At 38.9% G+C, this 25762-nt stretch overlaps 1 protein-coding gene across 5 annotated transcripts in view; it reads right to left on the bottom strand.

Moving 5' to 3' along the window:
* Positions 1-6998: 6998 nt before the first annotated feature.
* The window catches only part of PTPN13 (protein tyrosine phosphatase, non-receptor type 13), a 111808-nt gene continuing 93044 nt past the window's right edge, over positions 6999-25762 (bottom strand). For 4 of the 5 annotated variants that reach the window (XM_026847680.1, XM_026847682.1, XM_026847683.1 and 1 more), the window contains 18 exons: positions 25229-25593; positions 24857-25034; positions 23487-23645; positions 21594-21765; positions 21259-21469; positions 20259-20329; positions 18719-18774; positions 17903-18059; positions 17405-17581; positions 15856-15938; positions 14604-14659; positions 13369-13472; positions 12070-12218; positions 11427-11517; positions 10369-10706; positions 9634-9849; positions 8455-8517; positions 6999-7756 (listed from right to left, as the gene is read on the bottom strand). In XM_026847680.1, the coding sequence (XP_026703481.1) occupies positions 7679-7756; positions 8455-8517; positions 9634-9849; positions 10369-10706; positions 11427-11517; positions 12070-12218; positions 13369-13472; positions 14604-14659; positions 15856-15938; positions 17405-17581; positions 17903-18059; positions 18719-18774; positions 20259-20329; positions 21259-21469; positions 21594-21765; positions 23487-23645; positions 24857-25034; positions 25229-25593 (2724 nt within the window). In that variant the 3' untranslated portion in view covers positions 6999-7678. The remainder of the gene's footprint in view (positions 7757-8454; positions 8518-9633; positions 9850-10368; positions 10707-11426; positions 11518-12069; positions 12219-13368; positions 13473-14603; positions 14660-15855; positions 15939-17404; positions 17582-17902; positions 18060-18718; positions 18775-20258; positions 20330-21258; positions 21470-21593; positions 21766-23486; positions 23646-24856; positions 25035-25228; positions 25594-25762) is intronic. The other variant, XM_026847681.1, reaches the window with a different exon arrangement.

Here is a 25762-nt window from a genome sequence, read left to right as displayed (position 1 = left end):
AGCTCCAATAGGCTCGAAAGGCAGGCATGTGGTGGCCATACCTTAAGGGGCAGTCTTCCTTCTCTACCACAGAGAAGGCCACACAAGGAGATGCAAGATAGTTGCTACAGTTCTGCTGCGCTCCTGACTCTTGACCACTCAATGCCAGGATATTTTTAAACCCACAACTGTTTGACATGAAAAATTTATTTGCTTGACAAGTGTCAAAGTAGCTGTGGAGAAAGCTATCCCATTCTACAGTGCATAGCCAAGTACTCCTTTATCTTCTAACCCTGTCCAGCTTCCAAGAGACTCCTGCAGGCTTGGAAATTGGCTTGGAGAGGACACAGCAATTATTATACGCAAATGCTCGACACTCGCCTCCAATTTCAGTGGGCTTGGCCTGAATGATCAGCACTGTTAGAGGCAAAACCAAAAATCGGGCTTTTTTATTTTGAATTCCATTTCTGTCAAGACTTCAAGGCAAGAATAACAATTTGGGAGTGCCGACTGCTCTTCATGAATGATCTGCTCCTTTCAATGACACTGCAGCATGCGGAGCCAAAAGCAGAGCTGCAGCTGTAATCACAGACAGATTCACTACTGGAGAAATGGGAAAGCAGGACCCCAGAACTCCTCTGATACTTTCTGAAATTCTTTGTGCTCCTTCTTCAATTAAATCTGTTATATACTAAGTCAGGTTAACCACACCTTCAGACCCACTGTTACTGTTTGCAAAATAACCTTCCACTTTCAGAAAAAGCAGTGGCTGGAGCAAAGGCTTATCAGCACTCTGTGGGATTTACCCATTGTCAAAGGCACAATGTTCTAGCAGAATGGAGAGTTGTAGCAGAGGAAGTTAAAAGAAATAGAATAGGATAAAGGGGAATGGGAATGTCTTCTGGGCACATGACTAACACCTGCATTTGGGAGCACAGTACTAGTCGGAGACATGGCATACATATAGAAGCATGCATGGAGAGCCTGCCAGTTCTCTGTGAGATGCCGAGAGTATAGATGGTCGTGTCACAACACACCTGCACAACACACAGGGATACATTCTGCTGCTGTGACAAGCAATCCAGCAAACCACACTTCTGACAGAGTGAGCAATCTGTTTGCACTGACACTGAACCTGTTACCACAAGGGACAAGAGACTTGATTTTCCCATGCCAGCACTCTGGCAGATTTTCTTTAACCAGTTCTCGGTTTGGTACATGGTACAGAGATGATACCCAATGCATATTTGCTGCTTACAGTATTTCTGCATAGACAATTCAAGTATGGGAGTCTCGTAGGATTGTGTTACACACAGTCTGTCAGGTGTACAAGCAATTAACATACATGCGAAGCGAAAAGCAAAGTGAACCTACTGGACTTTGTCAAGTGCTTCAAAAGAACAGATTTCAAGGGGAACAGGCAGCATTGCTGTCTGAGGAAGTTGAAAAGAACAGTGAAACTCTGACAGTCACCCTAAAGCAATCCTAGCACAGCCAAGGTGCAACATTGGCTCTGAAATGCACTTGAGTTTATTTGAACAAAATATATTAAAAAAATGGGAAATCAGCAGTACGAGCGGTCTGATGTAACACAAACTTTTTCAATGATCTTAATACTAGAAGGAGAAAACACTTTGAGAATGTTTTCATGCTCAGTCTTCAATGGGCTACGGGTGATGGCCTACAGAAATAAGCTATAATTTCTGTCTCAACCTTCACCAGGAATTTAACAATCTCTGTAATTCTGACTGGCAATACCAAAAATACTGCTGATGTTGGAGATGTGAGAGGTAACACAGACTTATACAGCAGCTTCTTCAGGAAGGAAAGGATGAAAAATTGGCATGCTATCATTATTTTTCAGAGCACAGCATTCACTTGAACTTTTATGAAAAACAGTAAAAATGGTTCATATTCTGCAGAAGAGAACTGAGAAACAGAAACACGTGGTGCTGAGCATGTACTTCCCCCCAAAGAAATAAAAAGTATATATATATGATTCAAAGGAATTATGAGTATAGATGAGGAGACAGCTGTAGGACAAGCCATGTGTTGTTTTTTTTTTTTATAAGATACCCCAGTATTGAGTATTGAGGATGGTGTGGAAATACCCAACCTGGCTTTAAAGAGAGCCAAGAAGCCAAATTACTCCATACAAAGCTCCTTGTTACTGAACACCCAGGCTGCTTCTGTGACCCAGTTAACTTGTTTAGAGATAACACTTACACCAAGGAAGACAAAAATCAATTTCCTGGGGCCCACTTGAGGAAGTCAGCAATTAAACCTGCTCCCAGCCCCATGATTCACCCTTCAGACCACATTCTCTTAGCCAGCAAGATCCTTCCAGTACTTCATTAAAAGAAACCCAACCACTCCTTCCCTAAAATCTCATTAAGAAACAAAGCTCCCCACAGAGCCCACTTGGCTGGTTGACACAAGTCAGTAGAAATAAAACACAAGTGATCTTCAAATCCAGGTCTGAATTCCAGCTGCAAAAGATGTTCTGAGAGAGTCGCTTCCTCATCAGAGAAAAGAGAAATGCCACCATGGCATGCTGACATTTTTCTCCTTACGAAGAGAGCTGGCTGAAGGTCGTGAGCACTATTCTGCTCCTGGAAGAGGAAACACTTTCCTCCAGATAAAATAGTCATTATAGATTACTCCCCCACCTCCCTCTCTGAACTCTTCCCCCCTCAGGCCCTCCTTGAAGTCTGCACCACTTCTCTGAGATTCTTAAAAGACCTGAACATGCTTCTAGGAGATCATCCATGAATCAAAAGGTGAATTTCTTTATACAGACCTTTGTATCTCACAGCATGTTTGACTTATCTTCAGACAAATACAGACATCTTTTCACTGTTTCTGGGTTTATTTTATTTTGCCTTGTATCAAGTTTGATTTTGAAATATTACCAGGGGAATATATCATTTGCTATTTCAACTTCTGGACAAAAAGTCTAAACTCAGCAATGGAGATGTATTTTATACAGCTGTGTATCAAGCATTTCTCTTTCACTAATAAGTCTTTTTTTTCCATTGGTGCATTTCTCCCCTTCAATTTTTTTGACTTCCTATGAAAATAACTGTGAATTACATTGTATCACAGGTAAGATGGAAACAATATACCACAGAAACCCTCCGTGCCTTTAATACTCAAAGCCCTTGCAATGCTGTCCTCTCAAAGCTGCTTAAACAATGAGTAACATTTCCCTGAACTTACCCTTCAGCTCACCAAGATCAACTGCACTAGTACAGCAGCACAGAAGAGATTCTCTTCAGCCCTGCTAACAGCCAAAACCCACTTGATGTTTGCCTCTAGCTATGTTCTGACTTGAGTATCAGGGGATGTCACAAATGCAATCTTGCATCCTGCTGATGGCTCACAATCTTGAAAGTTAGCAAAGTGCCTTCCACTCCATTAACAAAATTTGATCCTCAGCTCATAGGTTTGTGTACCCTGGGTGCTGTAGAAAAGACACCACAGATCACATATATCAAAAATGGGTTCATTTCTGTGAGAATGACTGAGAAGACATGAACCAGGAGGTTGCTAACATGCGCAAGGGGCCAAGCTGTTTTGGTTTCCCAGTAGAAGAGGTGGTGGTGTGTGCATTTGTTTTAACATGGAGGAAGTCAGAAGCACTGTGTAAGCATTCTACCACCTGCAAGTCAGCCATTTTTGAACCTTAAAAGCTTCGATTAAAATTTTCTTCTACACTGTTAATCATATGCGCTACTTATCCTGGCCCAACTATTATCTTGTGCCTGCATTGAAGAGGTTTGCAGGGGTGGTATTACACTGGCTCCTGCCACACATTCAGAATCACTGCAGAACACCTTCACTGTGATGTAGGTCACTTCACAGAAAAAGTTGTCCAGCTACCAAGGTGTCTCCCATGTCATCTTTCACTGTTCTAAGTCCCACTTCATCATACAGACAGAAGACTTTTTGCAGCTGCAGAGTCACCTGAGGACCCAAGACGATGGGTCTGTTTGGGCTTGCACCATCAGAGGATGACGTACAAGTGCTTTAACAGAAATACAGGCCCACACCCTGGTTATGAGCCTCTTCCCACTCACTTAAAGGAGATATTCAAACAAGAAGATATTAAAATATTTTTCTACTACCTGTCAGGATCCTCCTGCAATACAGTGAGCATGTGATAAATGAAAGCATTCCCTACACACAGCAAACTTTTCAATCATTCTTAAGTACCTCTTTTGCCCAGATAGCTGGTTTTAAAAGGGCGTAAATTGTAAAGGAAGAGGCTGCTTAGAAGCATTCAAGGAGCAACAGCAATGAGCCCTCCAAACAGTCTCCATGAAGCAACTGGAATTCCACCTTCGTAGGCTGTTGCCAATCTCTTGCATAGGCAAAGACCAGCAAGAAAATAAAGGTACGATAAATGTGGAACAGGGCTGCTTATGTAGCAAAGTGTGTATGCTTCTGTCAGTTGACACGGTTTGAATAAAAAAAGGATCCTTTCTCTCTTGGGTTAACACACAAAGACAGTTCTTTAGAATCATAATGGGTAAATATATCAGGTTTTTTTCCTAGTCTGGTAAACTTCCTAATGAAAATTTGATACCTTCTAAAAAAAAAAAAAAAAAGCTTTCAGCTGGAGCATGTCCTGGTTCCTTACTAAGCAAGACATCACAGTGAGGAAAAAACCCAAAGTAAAAAACCAACGAACCAAAAACAAAACAAAAAAACCCCAACCCAAACAAAAAAAAACAAAAAAACCCCAAAGAAACACTCAAGATTTTTTCCCCCCTGAAAATTATATCACCAGCATACTAAGAAAGCACACAGCACTTTTTCCATTCAAGGAACTAGCTTCTCAGTTGTGTCCATTTTCTTGTAGTAAGTTTTGACCTGTGGATTTATTTCAACCAAACTGACCATGTCAAGTGTCACAGCCAGTAAGTTCCACCTGCTAGCAGAAAACAAACACCCACCCAGTGTCCCCAACAGGCATTAAGGTGAGGGAGTGCTCCCTCTTTATTAGGTATCTGATTCCTCAAGGTTGAGATGAAAAACCCAAAGGAATTCAGGCCACTTCTCAAGAGACCAGTGTCACCTTTCACCATACTTAGGAACAGCCAAATGCTTCCCATTGGGGTCCATCTGTTTTATCACAAAAGTCAGGGTTATCAGGAATTTGGCCAAGAAAACTTTATATAGGAACTCCATGCTATTTCTACATGACGTTATTTTCAGCTACATACTGATGGTACTGGAAGGATTATTTCAGATGGAAAGAGCTGGATCAAACAGATTGAAGGCAGATGTAGAAGGGCCACATTTGTTCAGACAACGATGCTTTGCTCCACAAGATCTACAGTTTCTTTAAAAGAGTTAAAATAGTTAGTAAGTGACTAAGGATAGCTGGGTTTCCCAGCTGGACTTCTGGGGTTGGGGTCCAATACAATACCTAAACATAAGCAGGGTGAATAGACAGGTCTGTTTATTCATTGATGATTCCAAGAAACTGAAAAGACTGTTTGGTGGGGGGGACTGTCTCCTTTTACTGAGGATGGGGAGGTTAGGACAAGTTAATTATCCTCTGCTTTTCTATGAGCCCATCATTAAAAGGAAATTAAGTATAACACACCATAAACCTCCATATTTGTGATGACAAGCAGCAAACCCTAGAATCTTGTACTGATTTGTATTTTCCATAAACTGTAATCGGCTGCAAATTGCTTGTGTCATACTGAAGTGGGCTTCATGTACACAAAAATCAGTTCCTGTTTGTACATGATTCAGTATGTATTTGAAAACACCTAAAGGAAGAATTCAACTTCCTTAACCATACTGTCTCATTTGCATAACCACTTTTTTGTTTCTAAAAACCATACATACCCAAATCCTCTGAACTTACTATTGATGTTAAAACAGTAGCAGCAGTGTATCAACTAGCTGCGTTTACTTACTTTGTCTGTTGACAACTGTAGTCCTGAAAATTTTGTCTTCATTTTAAAGCTCCTTCATATAGGTGTACTGTCAACACAGCTAGTCAATTTGTCTCTGATTCTATCTACATAGAATTAATTTTTCTTCCTCAAACTACACTGCTCTGAAAAAGGCATGATTTTTCAACTGCACTGGTATGCTGGAAGAAATAAAAACCATAGTATTACTGTGACAAGTGAAAAAGGCTTTTTTCCTCTTTGATGTTATGCTATTGCTAGCCAGAACACCATTAAACAAGCAAGACAGCAACTATTTCAGTTTTGGGACATCAGAACACAGTGGGTTATTATTTTTAAGAGTGAAAACCTTGGATATTCACAGGCCTCTGAACTTACTCCCACCATTGCAATGCAGAATTGTCAAATAAGTACTCTTATACCCTTCTTGACAGCACGAGTCACAAGCTTCAATTCTGGTATGGCCTGCTGGGACAGGAATACTGCTTAAACCCTCGAACAGGCCCCTGTGCTGGCTGATGGCAGTTATTCATCATCCAAAGTTCCCATACAGCATAAAATGAAGATTTTATCTCAGAACAGTTTTGATGGTTTACATATCACTAAACCACTGAGTTACTTGGAACCCAGTATCCCGCCTCCCACCTCAAATCTGGCTGCTTTAAGCAGAACAGATTACATGGTTATCAGATCACTGACATAGCACCCAAGTGTAAACATACCCCCAAAAATGTGATACAGGTCTCAATGCCCAGGTATGCTGAAAAATGAGGAGGGAAGGAAAATGTCCTCTTCCTGGCACCACAGTTTGGAAACTCCAGAAAGGAATCCACAGTTCTTCAGATTTTTTTCAAATGGACACTGAAGAACAGGACACTGAAAACTGAAACTGTGGAACAGACCTTTTGTTGCAAATTTCTTATGAAGTGCAGCAACCACAATGAAGGATGGCATGTAAGGCCAAGAAAAATGTCACAAGGACACAAAAATACCCAGACCCACTGATCAGTGTACTTTAGGTGTATTTTTTATTTACAGAGTGGAGATTGTCTAATCAGTTATAAGGTTAGACACCTGATAATTCAGTTTTTTGTAAAAGTATATAAATATATACACGAAGCTCTACCAAGTAAACATTATTAACCATAGTACTTACAGTAAACATTCACTACTATCTTTATGCTAACAGGCATCTCTTAAAGCTTAAATGCTGATTTCAAGATACCCTCTATAAAATAGTTGTAGCTGTACCAAAAGGGCAAAAATTCTATGCCATAAACAAGCTTTTAAAAGAGACTAGCAAAATGTCTTTGTAGCGAAGTTTGCCAGGATAAAAATACTGCTTCATCCCTCCCACTCCCCCACCTCATAAGAAACAAGTACCACAAAAGAGTTGCAGAACTGCAGAAAGTATAAGATTATTTTTTTCTTTTTTTTTTTTTTAAATTAAAATATTTTTATTTCAGTATTTTATCACATATTAAGGAAGCTGCAAAAAAATGCAGCTTTATTAAATACTATTTACTGTTATACAAAAATCTCACAATATGTGTCCATGGGGCCGAAGACATTAGTGGTATTGTATGAGCTATCCCTTTTCCTTATAACTATATGCCTTATTTGGAATGATGGAGAGACTTTATAGAAGAGACATTTGACAGCAACTGAAGAAAGGGACTGGAAAACTATTGGCAGAATTAAAACAAGTGTGAGAGCCTCTAGACCTGCTTGCTTCATTATTTTAAAAGCACTTCTGCTTCGGTACTTTATTTGCCTTTTTGTTCTTCATGTTGGAGATGATTCAGGACATAAAGGACAACTTGATAGCAGAAAATGTACTGATCCTGTAAAGGAAAGGAAATCAGAACATGTGAAAAATGCTTGCACCACCTAAGCAATTCACTCTCACCTGCACTTCACAGGTGCACAGCACTTGATTTCAATACTATTTCTACAGTTAAATAAAAAAAACCCCACAAAACACAAAACCCACAGTGAAGAAATATGCAACTTCAGCTTAAAACAAATACAAGGGCTCCCCTGCCACTAAAGATATACTTTTATATGGGACATTTATCCTCCTTTCATGCCAAACCACCTCAAGCAGAGTAAGTACTTTACATGAGTAGAAACGAAGACAGCAAGTGAATTTCAAGGTCTTGTATCTATGCCAGCTAATACAGAACTCAGGTGATAGTGCAACTTCTTATCTTAATTTCAGTGATACCGGTGTGGAATCTAATACATGCTTTGGAGTGTGAGGTGGGGCTGATAGTTTTGTGGTTTGGTTTTATATTTAAAAAAAAACAACCCACCTATGATTTGACAATTTCTTCACATTCAAAGAAAAAGTGCAGATTTTTAGCAAGACCCTGTGATATCCATCTCTAAGGTAAAGTTTGTTAGCTCTAGATTTGGATTATTCCTAAAATGTTAATTTAATTTCTGGTTGAATATGTCCCCAAAGGAGATTTCAAGACATCTCTGGTAGTATCAGTGATTCATAGCAGCCTTCTCATGTACACTTGGGGAATCCACTCACCTCTGTCTGAACCATGCCATGTCTCTGCAGACGCATTGTGCGCACCAGGTCTGAGATGTCGAACTACCAAAACAAACAGCAATTTAAACATTCAAAAAAGACATACGTGCAAACATCCCCAGCATCAAACCAAGGAATCCAAATAGGCACATTAAACATTTAGTAGTGAAACAAGTAACAATTCACCATAGCCTATGCATATCTGGTAGGTAACCAGCATGTGCTGGCCCTGGGCAATACAGATATGGCCCTCCTACACCAGACACCCTTCTCTTAGTTTTTTTGCACTGTGCACAGGCTCTCTTGCTTACTCTTGCTGGGAACTGAGAGTGCAGAAAATAAAGCCCCTTGGTCCAGCCTAACAAAACACTTTTTATTTCCCCAGGTCTATAAAGTTCTAGACATTTAGCAGGTTGTGAGAAACCCTGCTGAGCTAAGCATGACTTAGTTAATCTTCTCTACAAATTCACAAAAAGATGCTACACCAGGCCACTGAAGGACATAAATGTAAGGAAGCTAGCACCCTCCTGTGGATCCCCCTAGAAAGTGTATCCCTGGTTATGTTGAAAAAGGTAATTTTGATGATAAGTAAATTTTAATATAAATAAATCTCCAGCAGAGATGTTTGTACACTGAATTTTTGATTCAGTGGCCTGAACAGATACTCTGGTTGGCTTCTAGCTGCCCTCCAACAGTACATGGTTCTCTGACCAACCAAGTGCCACAACTCTCAACCCTAATGCCTTTTAACATGATAGTTCTTTATCCAGCCAGGTAAGGCAGGTGTCTTAACTTGTCCTTCAATTGCCCAAGTCATCATGGCAACACACTCTTGTTCCCAAGCCATATGTCAGAGGTCTGCTGTAGTAGGAGATGTTCTTGTAACATACCCTAGAACATCTCAAGTGGCATCTAAGAAAGTTGAATTGCTGAGGTGTCAAACATAAGATTCCCTGAGCTAGCTCAAGAACCTATGGATGTTAAAGCTCTCCCCACCTCTGGGATCAACATCATTTCATAGGTACTGCTGTTTTACACCCTGATTTATGTTACATTAAGACGTGGCCAGCATGCTACTCTCAAAAGCATGGCATATTCTTTAAACAATTTAATAGATCCAGCGGAACACATTTCCTGCAAGTCAAAACCACAGCTCAGCCCATCCTCTGGGGTACTCACATCGAGGTCTCTGCTGATTAACTCTAAAACAACGTCTATACAAATAAGGGTCCCTGATCGTCCAATGCCCGCACTGCAGTGAGTTACAATGGGTCCCGATTTGTGGACATGCCGCATGTAGGAGATAAAAGTAAGCAGGTCATCTGGTTGAGAAGGGGTGTCATGGTCAGGCCAGGCAATGAAGTTCAGATGGGAAATGTGTCGTACTTCACCTGTCTGGGGTTTAAAAACAACAACAAAATGTAACACATGGGAAGAACAAAAAGACAAAATGTAAGTTAACGGAAACAGTCTCAGAAGAGGTGGATTTGCCCAATAAAACAAGAGAAACAATGAGCTACACTGAAAATAACTACAGAGTAATTGAGTAGTATAAGCTTCACTGTGCAGACTGAGCTGATCACACCAAGGAAGAAAGCAGCTAGACTGAATTATTAGTGAATTTATATCCCTACATATGTTTCTGTGGCACCTAAGAAGCCAAAATTTAGATTCTCATTAGCATATTTAAATCACCTCCTGGCCCAACTGCCTTCTCCTATAAAGGTCAGAGTAGCACAAGCTGTAATGAGGAAGAGTTGCCCAGTAATGACCACTGGGCAAAGAGGAGAAGCAGCCCCAGGTTACTTCTTGATATAGACACTGTGATTGAAAGCAGGCAAGCCAGAAGTATGAGGATAAAAATGCTAACACTCAGAAAAAAGATTTTCAGCATGCAGAATTAGATTCACTTACTTGAATCTCTTCTAGCTCCAGCACTCTAATGATAAATCCCTTCAACTGCTGGAGTCTTACAAGAGCAAGCCGTAGTCTATCATTTATCATGGTGGTTTTATTGAGTACATCTGGCCAGTAACGCTGGCATTTTATCTTTTCTCCTTCAACCTCCTGAGTCATCATGGCAATCACAGTACAGTTTTGCTCCCAAACCATTTGCCAGAAATCTGCCACAGTAGTAGGGAGAGGTCCTTGACAGGCAATGTAAACAAACTCTTCATTCCCCACTGGCATGCGAATGAAGCTAGCATTGATGTATCCACCTTCAATCCCAAGAGGTACTCTAGTAGTGTCATCTGCAATCCCCACACAACAAAAATACCACAGTGTTATGCATGTACATAATTAGACCATCACACAAGAGATGCTCACACTCACATAGTACTTATTTTCACAAATGCTTCCAGATCTTATTTAAAAAAAAAAACAAACCCACACCAACAAATCACTACAATAGTTGCTTTAGGATACTAATCAGTACTCTTTGAAGAAACGAAAAGATGGCTAGGGGAGAAATCTATATCAGCAGACATAGGATACGTAATTTGAACTGCAGCACCTTTGAAACTGTGGTTGAACATTTCTCACTCAACTAACCTTTGACAGATCTCACTTCTCCATGCATCTCCCACCTAACAAACAGAATTTTGTTGCAGGAAATTTACTGACAATAGTATAAATGTCTGTTTTTCCAATTCTACATGGGTAAAAGTGGAAAAATCTTAAATGAGATATACATATGGAGCCAGACAAGACAAAGGATCTGCTTAAACAACTGAAGAATCTGTGAACATCCATCCTCACCTACTATAGCAGTCTACTGTTCACCAATCTTGAACCGCTTTATAAATGCTTGCTTTAAATGTGTAGAAAGTGAGTGGCAGTTTTACTTTTTTCCCTACTCAGTAGCAGAACTAGGACTGGGGCTCAAATCATTCCAGATCTGATCCAATTCATGTGACCACACAGGTGGTGACAAAGTATCAACAATGAACTTCAGACTAGTGAGGACTTACAAGGAAGTATGTTTTTATATCTGTTCTTTTTCCTGTTCTCCTTTGCTTGTCCAATCAAACACTGATCCAAAGGTTTTAACTCCTGAAGGTTCTGTAAAGAAGCAATTACATGTGCATTAGAAAGCACTGAATGGTAACAGGTGTTAAGAGCAGTTACATAACCAAGTCTTTAACAGACAGTGATTAAAAAAAACCCCAACAGATATGCAAAATAATGCAGTCATGAGAAGGAATCTAATTTCGTATGTCTAAGAAAATGAAACAATTTTAAAAACTGCATCCAGTAAATATTTTCTCTGATTCTCCAAAAAACATGGTTGTCTTAAGATTTTGGAAAGTCTGTTTTCACATTCTGCTGCTAGATTTCACAGCCTTTATTTACTTTATCTATGTCCGTTAACATCATATTCACCTGGTAATATACCAATAGTAAGAATGTTGTAAACATACTTTTGAACTCAATTCCCAGGTCAAACTAATCTCTCAGCAGCTAGTGCAGAGAAGTGGATGGGGGGAGAAGGGAGAGAAGTCCTTTGTAAAATTTTTTTCATCCCTTTAGAGCTGCAAAGTAAGAGCTGTGGTATTCTATTTCTAACGGTTTCATAGTAGAAAAAAGGACTTTAAAGGACAAATAGTTACTCACTTCAATCTCTTTAGAAGGGACTCCCTGTTCCAGCAATCCACGTAACATCCTGATCACCGATTTCAGTTTGGCTCCTGAATACTTGCCTCCAGGGAGCACATTCACAGTAGGGAGTGCAGAGATCTCTTCATTTGTCACTAAAGGGAGATCTAAAAGAACAAGACAGCTATTCATTTATTTATATTTAAAGACAAGCAAAAACCAGGGGAACTTAAACTGTAGTGCAATGTTGTATTTCTTTGTTGCTGTTCACCACTGTATTATCTGTTTTCTCCAGAACGCCTCCAAACACCAGAGAGAATACACAGATGTTCTCTCTGTGTGACAGGTAAAACCAAATTAACTGACAAAACCAGTATGATGCAAAATCAGCTTTGATGAATCCAGGAATGAAAGGGAGTATTTGCCAATAAATATATTGAAACAAACTTCAAATACATTTTAAAGTTCTTCACACAACATCCTACAAAACTGATGAACGTACACAGGGAAGAATTCAGAACTCTTCACTTAAACATCACAGCCTGTGACTTTGTTTTTAGCACTTATGCTTACATGTCTTTTGAGTGGTAATCACAAGATGTGTTAAATACATCTTTTTTTTTTTTTTTTTTCCAATAAAGCCTGCTTTCTATCAGGCCTTCAGTGTGAAGCACAACAAAATAAATAAAACAAGAGTTTCTGGTATAGCAATTAAAAGTGCCCTAAGTCTACTGGCTTAGTCTAAAGTTTTACATGGATTATTTGTTTTTCTTTTAATGAAAGCAGACAGAAGTCTACTATATGTGAATTTCAGGTACTGACACTTCTAATGCCATCTCAAAAAGTAAAGACTAGATTCTGCCAAATGCATCAAATTGAGTAGTGTTCTACTCTGCCACGCTGAGCAGCAGTGGAAGAATGAGAGTCAAGATAAAGAAAAAATATTGCCTAATTTGACCATAGAGTAGCTGACACATGAAGCACACAATATATTGATCTGATGACAGTCCAACATCTATATTGTTTCAGCTTTTGTCAGATAGATATTTTGAAAAAAAGCATCTCAGCCGGTTTCAACTCTACTACAGCTCCAGGCACAACATTGCCAATACTTATTTCTATTAACTCCCACATGCTTATCACACAAAGCTGTAAAGATCCTTTCCAGTGGGTTGCTGAGCTGTTAGATTTCTCATTATACCTGTCACTACACCCTCAAAACATATCCAGGATAATTTTAAAATTCACTTCTGACATTTCATCTATTTAACAGACTAAATCCTCAGTTTTCCATTGATTATTTCTTAATGTTCTTGCCTTTATTTACATGTTCCTGGCTGACTGATTCAATTGGCAATTCATCACTTCCCCACGTGATTTCATCTTCATCTCCTTGGCTCAAGGGAGGTTGTGGAAGAGATCTGTAAGAGGACAAGGTATGGAAGTAAGAAAGAACACCTAGAAATAACCAACACATTTGCAATCTAATAAAAAAAATCCCTGGAAAGTAATTTATAACTACAAATACTTCTGGACTGGATCCATACCAGTAATCTCAAAAACCCACTATTTTTTTCTTTTTTTAAATCCCTAGTTGCAATCTGAAAAAGGTAACAGTGGAAAAAGAGCCAGGAAGACATGAAGCTAGTAATAACTATCACTGCCATTACTTTTCAAATGCTAAGACATCAAATAACATCCAATAGCAGATTTGTACCATTCACATAATTTACTACCTATATATCAGAATATCTATTTTCAATTGCAAGTTTTCTAGCTTTGCTGAAGATGGCGATAAATGTATTAAGTATTTTAGGTCATAACGTTGCAGCTTGTGCCAAGTCTCAACCCAAAACTTCCCACAAACTTAATCAAAACATAAAAAGAAGTATATACATTTTGACCGAAGCTTCACTTAGACTAAGGACTAAAGTTATTTCACAAAGAAAAACAATCTTGTGAATTTCAAAAAGTCAAGGTGGCTCAAAGGGACAGCTAGTAACTTGGCCTGGCATATTCTTAGTAAGTTTTTCATGTAAAAAAGAAAATAAGCCCCAAGCACCCAAATGGGAACAGATGGACAGTGGAACTATATGTTTCTATGCTCTAAAAAACCCCTAGATATAGTTTCTATGCCCTAAAACCAGAAGTAGTAACATTAATGAAACTTGTAAAGATTCAAACTGAAGACAGCACTGTTTGTTTTCTTCATGTGTAGGTACCAAATTTTTAGTACAATGCAAATTAAGTTATTTGGGGGCATCTGAACACAACCTAGCTATTTGTTAAAACACATATCAAAGGAATAAATAAAACTAGGGCATAGTAAGCTAAAGCTGAGTAGTATTCGGGCAATTTATAACCTTTTAAATAAAAAGACCAGACAGAGAGCAATACAACAAGACATTGCACAGATGTTTTAGAGGTTTTGTTTTGGTTTGGGAGTGCTGTTTATATTTTGTTTTGGTTTTCCCTCTATTATAACATGCCCCTCTTCAGAGTTTCAGAATACACAGGTTTGCTTTCTAGCAACACTAGAAAAGAAATCTTACCTTTCTGGCGTAGCTTTTACTTCACAATAGTCTTCACAACCATTTACATGTGTTGGCTAGTAGAAGAAATATTTCAAAATACATTAAAGGACATAGTTGTAACACCCGCTGTAAATTTTAAACGTTTAACAATTACATGGAACGTTTCTAAAGGGTACTAAGTTCAAAGCAGCACATAATGAAAGACTCCTCTTTGAGACAGCTCATTAACCCAAAATAACAGAGGACAAGAGCACTAAGCACTCGGAAAGAGGGTCTACTCTAACAAGGCCAAAAAGCTATCTTAAAATCATTCCTGACTCACAGCAGCAGTAAAGCCATCAAAATTTTCCTCGACTTCATGTTTCTAATATTTAAAAATCCTTTATGAGACAAGCAAGTTTGACAGTGAAAACTTCTGCCTCCTGGCAAGTCACCATTCCTACGCAGAACACAACAGGGCTTTACCTCTGAATGACAGGTACTCCTATACACACATTCCCCAAGAGATGATGAAGACTCAGCAGAAAAGGTGGCATTTCAAAAACTCTACAAAACCATTTATTCTTATTAGGCCAGCTTTCAAGTTTCTGCTGCCATACTCAGAGAATTTTAGTTGTGGATCTCCTAGCGTGCACTGACACAGAGCCAGACTCCTGATTTGACCCTCAGCTCTACTAACTGGACAGAAATCTGCGACTGCCAGGATGTGATGAATAGAATGGTGCTGATCTGAAATATGAGACAGAACCTGGGCATCTAGTGATTGATGTAATAGGACATGCAATAATGTAAGGTAAACCACACATACAAGTTATTAAACTTAATGAACATACGCTAGCAAAAAAGGAGGAAAATGAAAACTCAAATTTACATTTTGGACAGTTAAGTCTACACAGCATTCATTGTGACTGCTTCCCTTCTCTGAGCCGGAAATCATGGAAATCTTTTAGATTAAATGCCTGAAATAACACTAACAACATAGCTTATTATCACCCTTTTTGAAAAAAGCTGTTGGGCTTTATAGGAGAAACAGTAAAATAACTCTATGCTTTGTTCTCTCATATAGTTAATTTGTGATAGAATAATCACTCTTCAAATAATAAGGGTTTTTACACCATTTACAGTTACTACTGACAAAGATATTTTCATTTATAAGACACGTAAAGTTACTTTCACAAATTCTATGCCAATAAGGAAAATAATAAATTGAAAGAGTATCTGAGAAAACAAAATCAGCAGACAAATGTCTGCCAGCTTCTTGCCATCCCACCTCTGAAAAATCTTCAGGTAAAGATGACCCATCACAATCTGTGTCTTCAGACTTATCTTCCATCAGTTTTCCATTCATCTCTACTGGAACAAGAAAATCAGGAGACATAGCATAAACACACCAAAAGATGCCCAGGAGTCACCTTACAGATGTCAATCATGTTACACCTGTCTGGCACTACACAGGTGCCTTAAGTCCCTTTGCTACCAGCGTGTTGGAAAAGAGGTCTTACTCTATAGAACAATCAGCTTTCAGGCTTCTTTAACTGGAACAGCTGTCACTACATGTGAGGTTGTTTGCACAGCTAACAGTATCTGTGCCACAGCACAATGGATGGACAGGCTAGTGCTTAGTAAGTTATTAGATTCCCATGTCAGTAATGTTTCTGCAATTCAGTTACATTTAGACCAGCAGAAGGTCTAAACTAGGACTCTACTTGCTCTTTTGATTAACAAGACCTAATTAAGATGTGCCGAATAAAATCTGACTTGTATGTGTCTGCTACGGTATTTCCTTGCTGTCATATCTTGTGGATTCAATTAATCTTCAGTTGCAAAGGCTAGCTGCAAGAAATTGGAAGTAGCAGCGCTCCAATGATATTCCTCAGCTGAGGTCCTGGCACAGCCAGGAGAAACAGTAAAATAACTCTATGCTTTGTTCTCTTAGATAGTGAATTTGTGATAGAATACACTAATCAAAAAAATAAATGTTTGTACCCCATTTACAGTTACTACTGACAAAGGTGTTTTCATTTACAAGACATGTAAAGCTATTTCCACAAGTTCTACGCCAATAAGAAAAACAATAAATTGAAGGAGTGTCTGGCACAGCTAGAACCTCAGTGTTCCCTGATTTCTAGTGTAATGGCCAATGACAATAACCTAATGAACTTGATGAAGAGCAACAAAGAAGCTGAAATAATTATAATTTTGGATTTTATATCTTGAGTTCTTGAACCTCTACAAGAATAGCAAGCATCTTGCTTGACCTTTTGAAGCATACATACAGAGTGTGACACCACAAAGGAACTACAAATCCTATGCTAAACTCCAGTTAGTAACAAATGGAACTAAGAAGATGGAATGAAGGAAAACAAAGGTGTACAGACAAAATCAGGTAATGAAAAGGATAGTTTTTCTATGAGAGATGAAGCGGGTTGGCAAATTGTTTGGTTTTGAGAGATCTCAACCCATTTCCAAGTTGTGCAATCTTCAATCACTGAAATGTTGAAACACTTCAGCATTTCAACATGACTGCACCTGCAGAACCAGGTACCAAAACAACATGAATTCCACTTGAGAGAACTTCAGAATGGGATTCACTTTCCCAGATTACTTAAAGCAAAACCCAGATTTATCAAACTAGAACTTACGTTTTTCATCTGAAGTTCACTAGGATCAGCAACTGTGTTCTACTTGGGAAACTTTCAGTTCACACATCAATTCAATGTCAACCCTTCTCTCTCTTGCCAAATCAATCACTTGCTTGGCACCTTGTTTCAAGAAGTATTTTTCTGTTAATTATATGCTTTTTTAGTGGTTCATGTTACCTGGCAGGTGATCTTCTGATGCGGCTTTCTTGAGATGTAGAAGACTCTGAGCCTCTGAAGTTGAGTTATTACTATTTAAAAGGTTCTGGGCTTCCTCATCTACAACATCCAACAGATACTGGACAACTTCATTGTGATCATCATCATCATAATACTCATCATCTGGGACCTCTGTTTCTAAAGAGAAATAGTATGAAATGACAAGTTTTCCCAATATAGGATATTGTGGGGGAAAAAAATTGAAGGGCCAGACACCATGGCATTATTTCTACCTGTTATCATGCCTTTCCTTCATTTCACTCTAACACAAAATCCAGTTTCCATAAATCTACTTCCAACACCAACTAGTTCCTCTAAAGCAGAGCACATGACTTGCGGATGATCTTCTAAAATTGACTGCCAGCCTGACATTGACTTATTTCAGTCTATCCAACAATGCCTTTATTCTCTTGTACGCTAAGAACTGAATAATGCTATCCCCATCTCACCTCTTCTTACCTGATTTGTCACTGTGTTTAGAAAAATCTGACGTCTTGTTGGTAAAGCCAAGGGAAGGTGCATCTCCTGATCTTGAGAGATTCATTAGGCCTTCTGTGTGATGAATACTGTTTTCTGTATTTGTCTGAGAAGGTCCGAGGATGCCATTGCCATTTATCTAAGAAAGTGAAGTACAGTAAAAATTAACTCTTGAAGAATTTGTCAGTTTGCTGAAGCAGCGAGTAACCCTTAAGAAGCACACCACTCTACTTTGCAACAAATAAACTCCCCTATTCATCTGTATTCTCATGTGGGATATTTGGGTGATGGGTGGACAGCCTTTAAGTGTGTTAGAAGTTTCACTTGAAAAGAGCAAATAAAAAAAAATTTAAAGCAACTAGAAAAAAAAATAAATCACATGTTGATGAAGAAGCAGCCACAAGAGAACACATAGTAATATTTAATATATTATAACCTTCAATACCTTTGGTCACACAACACACCATTTTTCAGAAAAAACAAAGGGCGGGGGGAAAAGAAAGCAAGCCATCTAGTAAAAGTAACATCTGCAGAAACTGTGAACAGAATGGACTTTTCTGTATCATAGTCTTGCATCCTTCTCATATAACCATTTGTTTTTCGATAAATCAGCCCCAAAGAAAAAGAAGACCAATTAAATCAACACATATTTATTACAATCACCGCTTATTCACATCAACTGACAATAGAAGATTTGCACACTTTCATTAATGGATTGTTTGATTTATTTATTTTAAAAAATGTGTGTAAAGTAGATCCTTTGGTTAATAATAATAGGCACAATAAATGAATATTTACCTTGTGCTCACAAGCATCAGTTGTCTTTTCTGTTTTATCACAGGGATCACCACAGCCTAAACAAAAATCGGAAACAACAACTTTTTCATAGAAATTGAACTAGCCCCCATCAATTATTTTTATGAAAAAGACAATGTATTTAGTATTATTTTATGAAATGAATAACATTTCTGCCAATGTTTCTGCCTGCCTGGTGACTGGGCACTGCCAAACTTCCATCTGATGGACTATATTATAAAATGGCTTTTAGAATGTTGCGTTCAATGAGATCAGAAAGCATGAATGCTAATACAATAGAAATGTAGATAAACAGCTTAACAACATACAGAGAAAACATGCACCATTGGGAAATAGGGGATGATTCCCTTTCCCTGTCATCTGACATCTGAGTCCCTTCTTGGTAAAGAAAAGAGTGATATCATGCCTATCCTAGACATCTCATTACTAGTATAATAAATGAGACACAGTTGAACCAGTAGATGCTATATACCTAGCTAATAGTGAAGTTCTGGATTTTCAAATACATTTACACTTTTACAAATGAAGAAACTCGTATATAACTGAAGGCTAAGTGTAACCTTATATCTTGTCATAAATCTATGCATGACAAGACATCTACAGGAAGGGATTTTTATGTGGAGACTTCCAAGAATTGGTTACAGGGCTTGTTCCTAATGAATACCTTGACTAAGATTTTTGAAACAAAAGGAGTAGCATATTTAGAAAACATGCGAGAAGCACTAAACTGTAAGAGCTGCAATAATTTCAGAAGGCAAGAACAATACTCAAAGTTATCTAAGTACATTAAAGGAAGTGTGAAAAACAAGACTATGATGAATTGAAAGAAATGCGAAGTGCCAAATTTCAAAGAAAAAAATCAAATGCTTAAGATGGTAAATAACTGCATAAGCAGTTACTCTGCACAGAAGCAAATATAGGTGGTAAAGGATCCTGAATCTAAGTGAATGAACAAGGACTATTTAGCAAAAACGAAGTTAATCTCACTTAGGATGTATTAACAGGAATGCTGTCTACACAAACCTGGAAATAATTCTTCCTCTCTGCTTGGCACTGGTGAGCCTCACCCAACGCTGTGCACTGTGAGATGTAAACTAACTGGAGGGGAGCAATAAAATCGATTTAGGCTCCTTTGGTCTTGTAAAAGAGAGAACCAACGACAGACCTGAAGCCCTTTCAAATGTAACAAACTAGTATTTTTATGCCTGGTCAGAGGAAGCAACAACATTAATATTATTAATAACAATTATGATGATCATAATAGGGTGGGGTTTTTTATGCTTGATATTAGAGAGAATTTCTAAACTACAAGAGAAGTGGGATCATAAAGACACTATTGCTGAATCTCTTTTTATGGAGGTTTTAGAAGAAAGATTGAGCGAACACTTGCTGCAGCTGATCTCAGTAAGTGGAGTCCTAGTGCAGCCACTGGACTAGGATGGTATCTTAAGGCCCATATCAGTTTCTTCATTTTTATAAACATGTGCACTTTACTTGCAAGAAGTAAGCCAGTAAATCTTACCATTAGCTTTCATTGGCCATAGATTTGAGCTATTGGGGCTCTTGGATTTTGGAAGCACTGCATGACCATCTCTATGAAAAAAAAAAAATGTTTACAGAAATTTTTATTAAAAAAAAAAATCATGGTAATTATCAGATATTGATGTAAATATGTACTATCAGTAAAACTGCTAATGGTGCTTTCTATTGCAAGTTTCAGAATACTTAAAATATTCAATGAAAGAGATTAAGTACTGTTACTTAGGTTAGTTCCTACTTCAGGGAGCACTGAAGAGTTTGTTAGAACTCGATTTTCCTTCTAGATTTCACAAAAAGATTCAACCTTGCAGCCTCAGGACTTTAACTCCTTCCCCTTCTGGAATAAAAGGGAGTAGGAAGGAGAAAGGGAGAGAGGAAGCAAAGAACGGCAAGCACAGCTGAAAGATTTCAGAAACAAAGTAAATGTTTCAGTCCCAGGTAAATATTACAACAGAGTAATCTGGAGAGTGTTTTCAGACTGCTGTATTGCCATAAAATAAGCAGCAGGGATCAGTGAAAATACAGTGGCACATGAGGATCTGTGCCATAGGGTTTTAACATTCACCAGTGTGCTGGGACTTCCACATGACAGCAGAACTATGTAAACATGAAACATTTGATCTCTTCTTTGTGATGACAGAACCCTCAGTATCAGTTTTAAGAAAAAGGGAGTAATTGTATTTAAATAACCTTTGTTATATTTCAAAAGTGATACTTTGAATACCTGCACTTCATAGCTGGATACAGCCTTGTCTTCCCAACAAACACAAAGCACAGCAAGTACTAAGCACCCTTCTGCTCCACTGAAGCTCAAAAACTGTGAATATACAGACCCTTTTTGTGGCATCAGTCCTCAATAGCATGCCACCTAGTACCACTCTGGTGAATTAGGTGTCATACCAGGAACATATTTTACCTATATACTCATACAATCACATGAGAAAACCAAAAAGTACAGGGAAGCATTTGCTTCCAAAACATACCTGGTCACTTTGAGCACCACTTTAGGAAGATATGTTTCCAGCATTCTTTTGGCTTCTTTCAGAGTCATTCCCTGTGTGCTTACTCCATTAATATAATGGATAATATCTAGAGCATGGAGACTCTCCTCTCTGGCAGCAACAGATCTAGGGAGAATGTCACTAATATACACAACTTGGTAAAGGCTGTCATGACCGCCTGATAACAACAAACCTTTGCAGGAAAAAGGGGGAAGGGGGGGGAAAGAAGGAAAGAAAAAAAAAAATCAGGTTTGTTCTTTGTAACAGAAGGGAAAAATTTTGCTTTAGAACAAAAAGCACTATATTTTCTGTGTTACCTAGCTCCTCCTTATGGCACATTAGTGTAATATCAGGCAGTAAATGGGGCAACACTGGCATCTTGGGTAACTCCAAAACACGCCCCAGTACTAATCTGACAGTCTTCGGGGCAGCGCGGAGAAAGTTTACTGCATCGGTATGGCTCATGTTAGTGACATCAATGTCATTAACCTGTAAAAATAAAAGCAACAGAGATCTCCTTGTTACTCTTCAAGTAAACCAGCATGACTTTGGAAACATTTATTACTACTGTTGACACTTGCAGTAAAGACAAAACAATAGATGCTTTATTGACAACAGTTGCAGTTCATCATACTTATGTAAAGAGACAGAACACATTAATGTAAATGAACTTTTGCAAGTGAAGAAACAAGTTTACAGTCCAAACGTCCACATATTACACATTCTGAAGACGTATATTACTTTACTGTTCCTATTTAAAAACTGGAATGCTATAACTGCATAGGCCAACATCTGAAAGTCTGATTCACAGCCTAATCCAATCTGACTTGTATTTGCATAGCTTTATTAAGGTTTAATAGTATTCAGCAGTGCTTCAGTGTCCTGATTAGCAGTGACTCACACATGTGCTCTGTGTTATGCACTTTGTCACTATTGCTCACAGTGCCTCTAAGCCTAAATGCAAGTTTTCAGTCAGTCAAAAACTAATACTATAAAGGGATAGGATGCCATTCAGAGTGACCTGGAAAGCTCAAGAAATAGGCACACATGAAACTCATGAGGTTCAACAAGGTCAAGTGCAAGGTCTTGCACCTGGGTCAGGACAACCCCTGGTACCAATACAGGCTGAAGGATGAAGGGATTGAGAGCAGCCCCGAAGAGGACTTTGGGGAAACTGACAGATGAAAAGCTGGACATGAGCTGACAACGCATGCTCACAGCCCAGGAAACCAACCACACCCAGTAGATCAATGGAGGTGATTCTCCCCCTCTGCTCTGCTCTTCTGAGACCCCACCTGCAGTGCTGCATCCAGCTCTGGAGTCCTAAGCACAGGAAAGACATGGACCTGTTGGAGCAGGTTCAGAGGAGGCCACAAAATGACTGGGGGCTGAAGCAACTCCCTTATAAAGAGAAGCTGAGAGAGTTGGGGTTGTTCAGCCTGGAGAACAGAAGGCTGCAGGCAGATCTTATTGCAGCCTCCCAGTACTGAAAAGGGGCTTATAAGAGAGATGGGGACAAACTTTTTAGGAGGGCTTGTTGTGACAGGACAAGGGATGATGGTTTTCAACTAAAATTATGGTAGATTCAGACCAGATATAAGGAAGAAATCATTTATGATGAGGGTGGTGAAACACTGGCACACGTTGCCCAGATGCCCCATCCCTGGAAACGTTCAAGGTCAGGCTGGACAGAGCTCTGAGCAACTGGGTCTGGGTGAAGATGTCCCTGCTCAGTGCAGGGTGGGTGGCCTTTAAAGATCCCTTCCAACACAAACTACTTCATGATTCTATGACGAACATCTGTACTACATGATATGTACCTGGCAAACTTTTAGAGCAAATCTCCTAAATATATTTCCTAACAATATGCTAGCCATAGATGTATTTGACCAACAATACCTTCATGTATTTGAGCAACCATCTTAATGAATGCTTTCCTCTTTAAGCCATTTTTTGCCATCATGAATAGTGGTTGCACACATGCCTAGCGGTGGGATGTACCACAACTCCCCTCAGCAATCTTCTCACATGTTTTCGTACTTGTACTTCTTTCATCTAAGTGCTATCAAAATTATGCCTTTCAGAAGGTGCATGCCTTTGTTCCTTAACCACATTTACTCTGGCCCACAACAGAGTTTGCTTTTTTTCTTTCTGACTCAAAGTTGTCCTTTTTATGCAATATCTGTATCTGAAAACATTAATTGTCTCACTTTTATCAGTCGGTCTCCAGGTCGTAGTCTCCCATCACTTTTGGCAGGATCCTGAACAATGTCGTGAATGTAGCAGCCAACGTTATCATTACCTTTGGTCACTGTAAAGCCCAGACTACCCTTTTCTGACTTTGTCATAGTGACTCGGAGCTCTACTTCCTAAGGGAAAAAAAATAGCACTTTACAACACAGACAAACATAAGTTATTCAAATGCTTTACTGAATTTAAGACAGTTAGAAATAGCCAACTGATTTATCTATTGGTCTAAGGGGACCGCAAGCCTAGACAGTACCAAAACATATGTCAAAGGCATGATCTAAACAAAATTGTGAAGGCACATGCCAAAACCGACACCTTATACTGCCCTCAACTAGCTGCCATATATAAAAAAAGTCTCTGTATTTTTCAAATAAGACAACACATCAGGAATTATTCAAATGAAGAAAGTAGGTGACTATTTTCCTACAATGAAATATGATACCACAGCATATCTCAGAACTGACCATGGACATGCTTTGCGTATTTTAGTTTGCATGAATTTTGATTTGAAAGATACAGATCTGCCTCATTTGCATAGAAACTCACAGAGCACCAGGAAGGTTTGAGAAAAACTTCTGAAGAGTGGACTAAGAAAAGGACAGTTTGTTTCTTCTCAAAATGGAGTATGGGCTAGAACAGCTTTGTAACCTGAAAGGTCCTGACAACTGAGACACAGCAAGGCTCAATTTTAATTTTTTTTTTCCATCTGTGAGTAGACTACATGAGCATATGGAAACAGAATTCCCTTTTGATACAACACATCTCTGGGGTGACAAAAAGCTATCTCAAAAATATGCTGCATTTGCAGGAGAGCAGAAAGTCTTTGGGATTCAAGAACAGGATCTCCTTATGTCCCTGATTTATCCTCCGATGTCTGTACAACCACACAGAAACCTAACAGGGTAGAAGCAAGGTATCTGCCATTTAAACTTCAACTGAGTGTGTGGTTTGGAGGTAGGTAAATATTTAATGTGAAGTTTTCCAGCCTGCAATGACACACAAAATAGACATATACACGACAACCTATGTACACATGGATGCCTCCATTCACAGAGGGCAACATATCAACTCCTCAAGAGTCCAGACAGAAAATGCCTGCAGACATGTGTATGAGCAGCTGAAGTTCACTGGTTAGGAACGGTATGTGCATGTGTGCCATTTATATGGCACATGTCCAGGTTAGTGCAAGTATAATGTACAGCTATTCCACTTATATATTAACAGGCCTAACTTCTACCCAGTCACTCCAAATATCATGGCTTAAACAACTTCCAGTTGGCCACAGCAGTAGGTGTCCTTATGCTACTTAAAGACAGAAATAGTAAATTACCGGCTCATATTCTTCAGTATTTTTTTCCAACTGGCTGAGTAAAGAATCCATTCCTCCTCCCAGGTGTGGAGTCAGCTCAGAAGCAGGAGTAGCATAACAATCATTTATTAAAACAGATGTGGTAACATCAGGAACAGTTCTACAGGTTGGGATCAATGGCAAATCCAACGACAGATTACTATAGATAAACAAGCAGAAAGTAAGGATCAGCTTGTACAATGTGGCTGTCAGCCATAAATGAATGTATGGACCAATACTGACTTAACACAGATTACAAAAAGCAAAATTTTAAAAAGTATTTCTATGAATAGGTCCAATAAACTATTTTTGTAAATACCTTCTGCAGTATTATGATTATTATAAACAGCATACCTGTCCTCAAGCTCTGACTTGCTAGAAGCCTCTTGATCAGAATATAAGATGGTGCGAACAGCCTCCTCCTGACCACTGTGTGCCTCATACTGACTCTCATGCGCCTGTGTCATGGCTTCCTCTGAAGTTTGGTATAGCGCAGAACTCCAGCCAACGCCCACCTGTGCTGGCAAGTCTATCACCTCCTCATCACCACTCCTGCTGCTGTCACTGGAGCTGTCTCTTCTGGAGGGAGATTTTAGCCCTTCCTTGCTCAGATCAGTAGTTTCATTGTCATCTGAGCTGTCACCTTGTTCTCCATTTGATGGACCAGAAACTTCTCTGCTGACATCTGGAAATACTTGTTGGGGCGAATGGATGGGAGTCTACAGGGATCGAGGACATTTAATTTATCAAAGTCCCATTCTGATGACAAAAGAAAGTTGCAAAGACTACATAAAATTACCAAAAGCAATTAGTCAGTGGGTCCTTCCATTTAGATGTTGCCTCAACTCTACACATATCACAGCAGAGTTTCACCAAGTTCAATTCAAC

This window comes from Athene cunicularia (genome assembly GCF_003259725.1).
Source record: "Athene cunicularia isolate RWA chromosome 4 unlocalized genomic scaffold, athCun1 chr4_part2, whole genome shotgun sequence".
NCBI classification, from domain to species: domain Eukaryota; kingdom Metazoa; phylum Chordata; class Aves; order Strigiformes; family Strigidae; genus Athene; species Athene cunicularia.
Note: the sequence above shows the minus strand (reverse complement) of the source record. Positions and strands in the feature narration are given on the sequence as shown.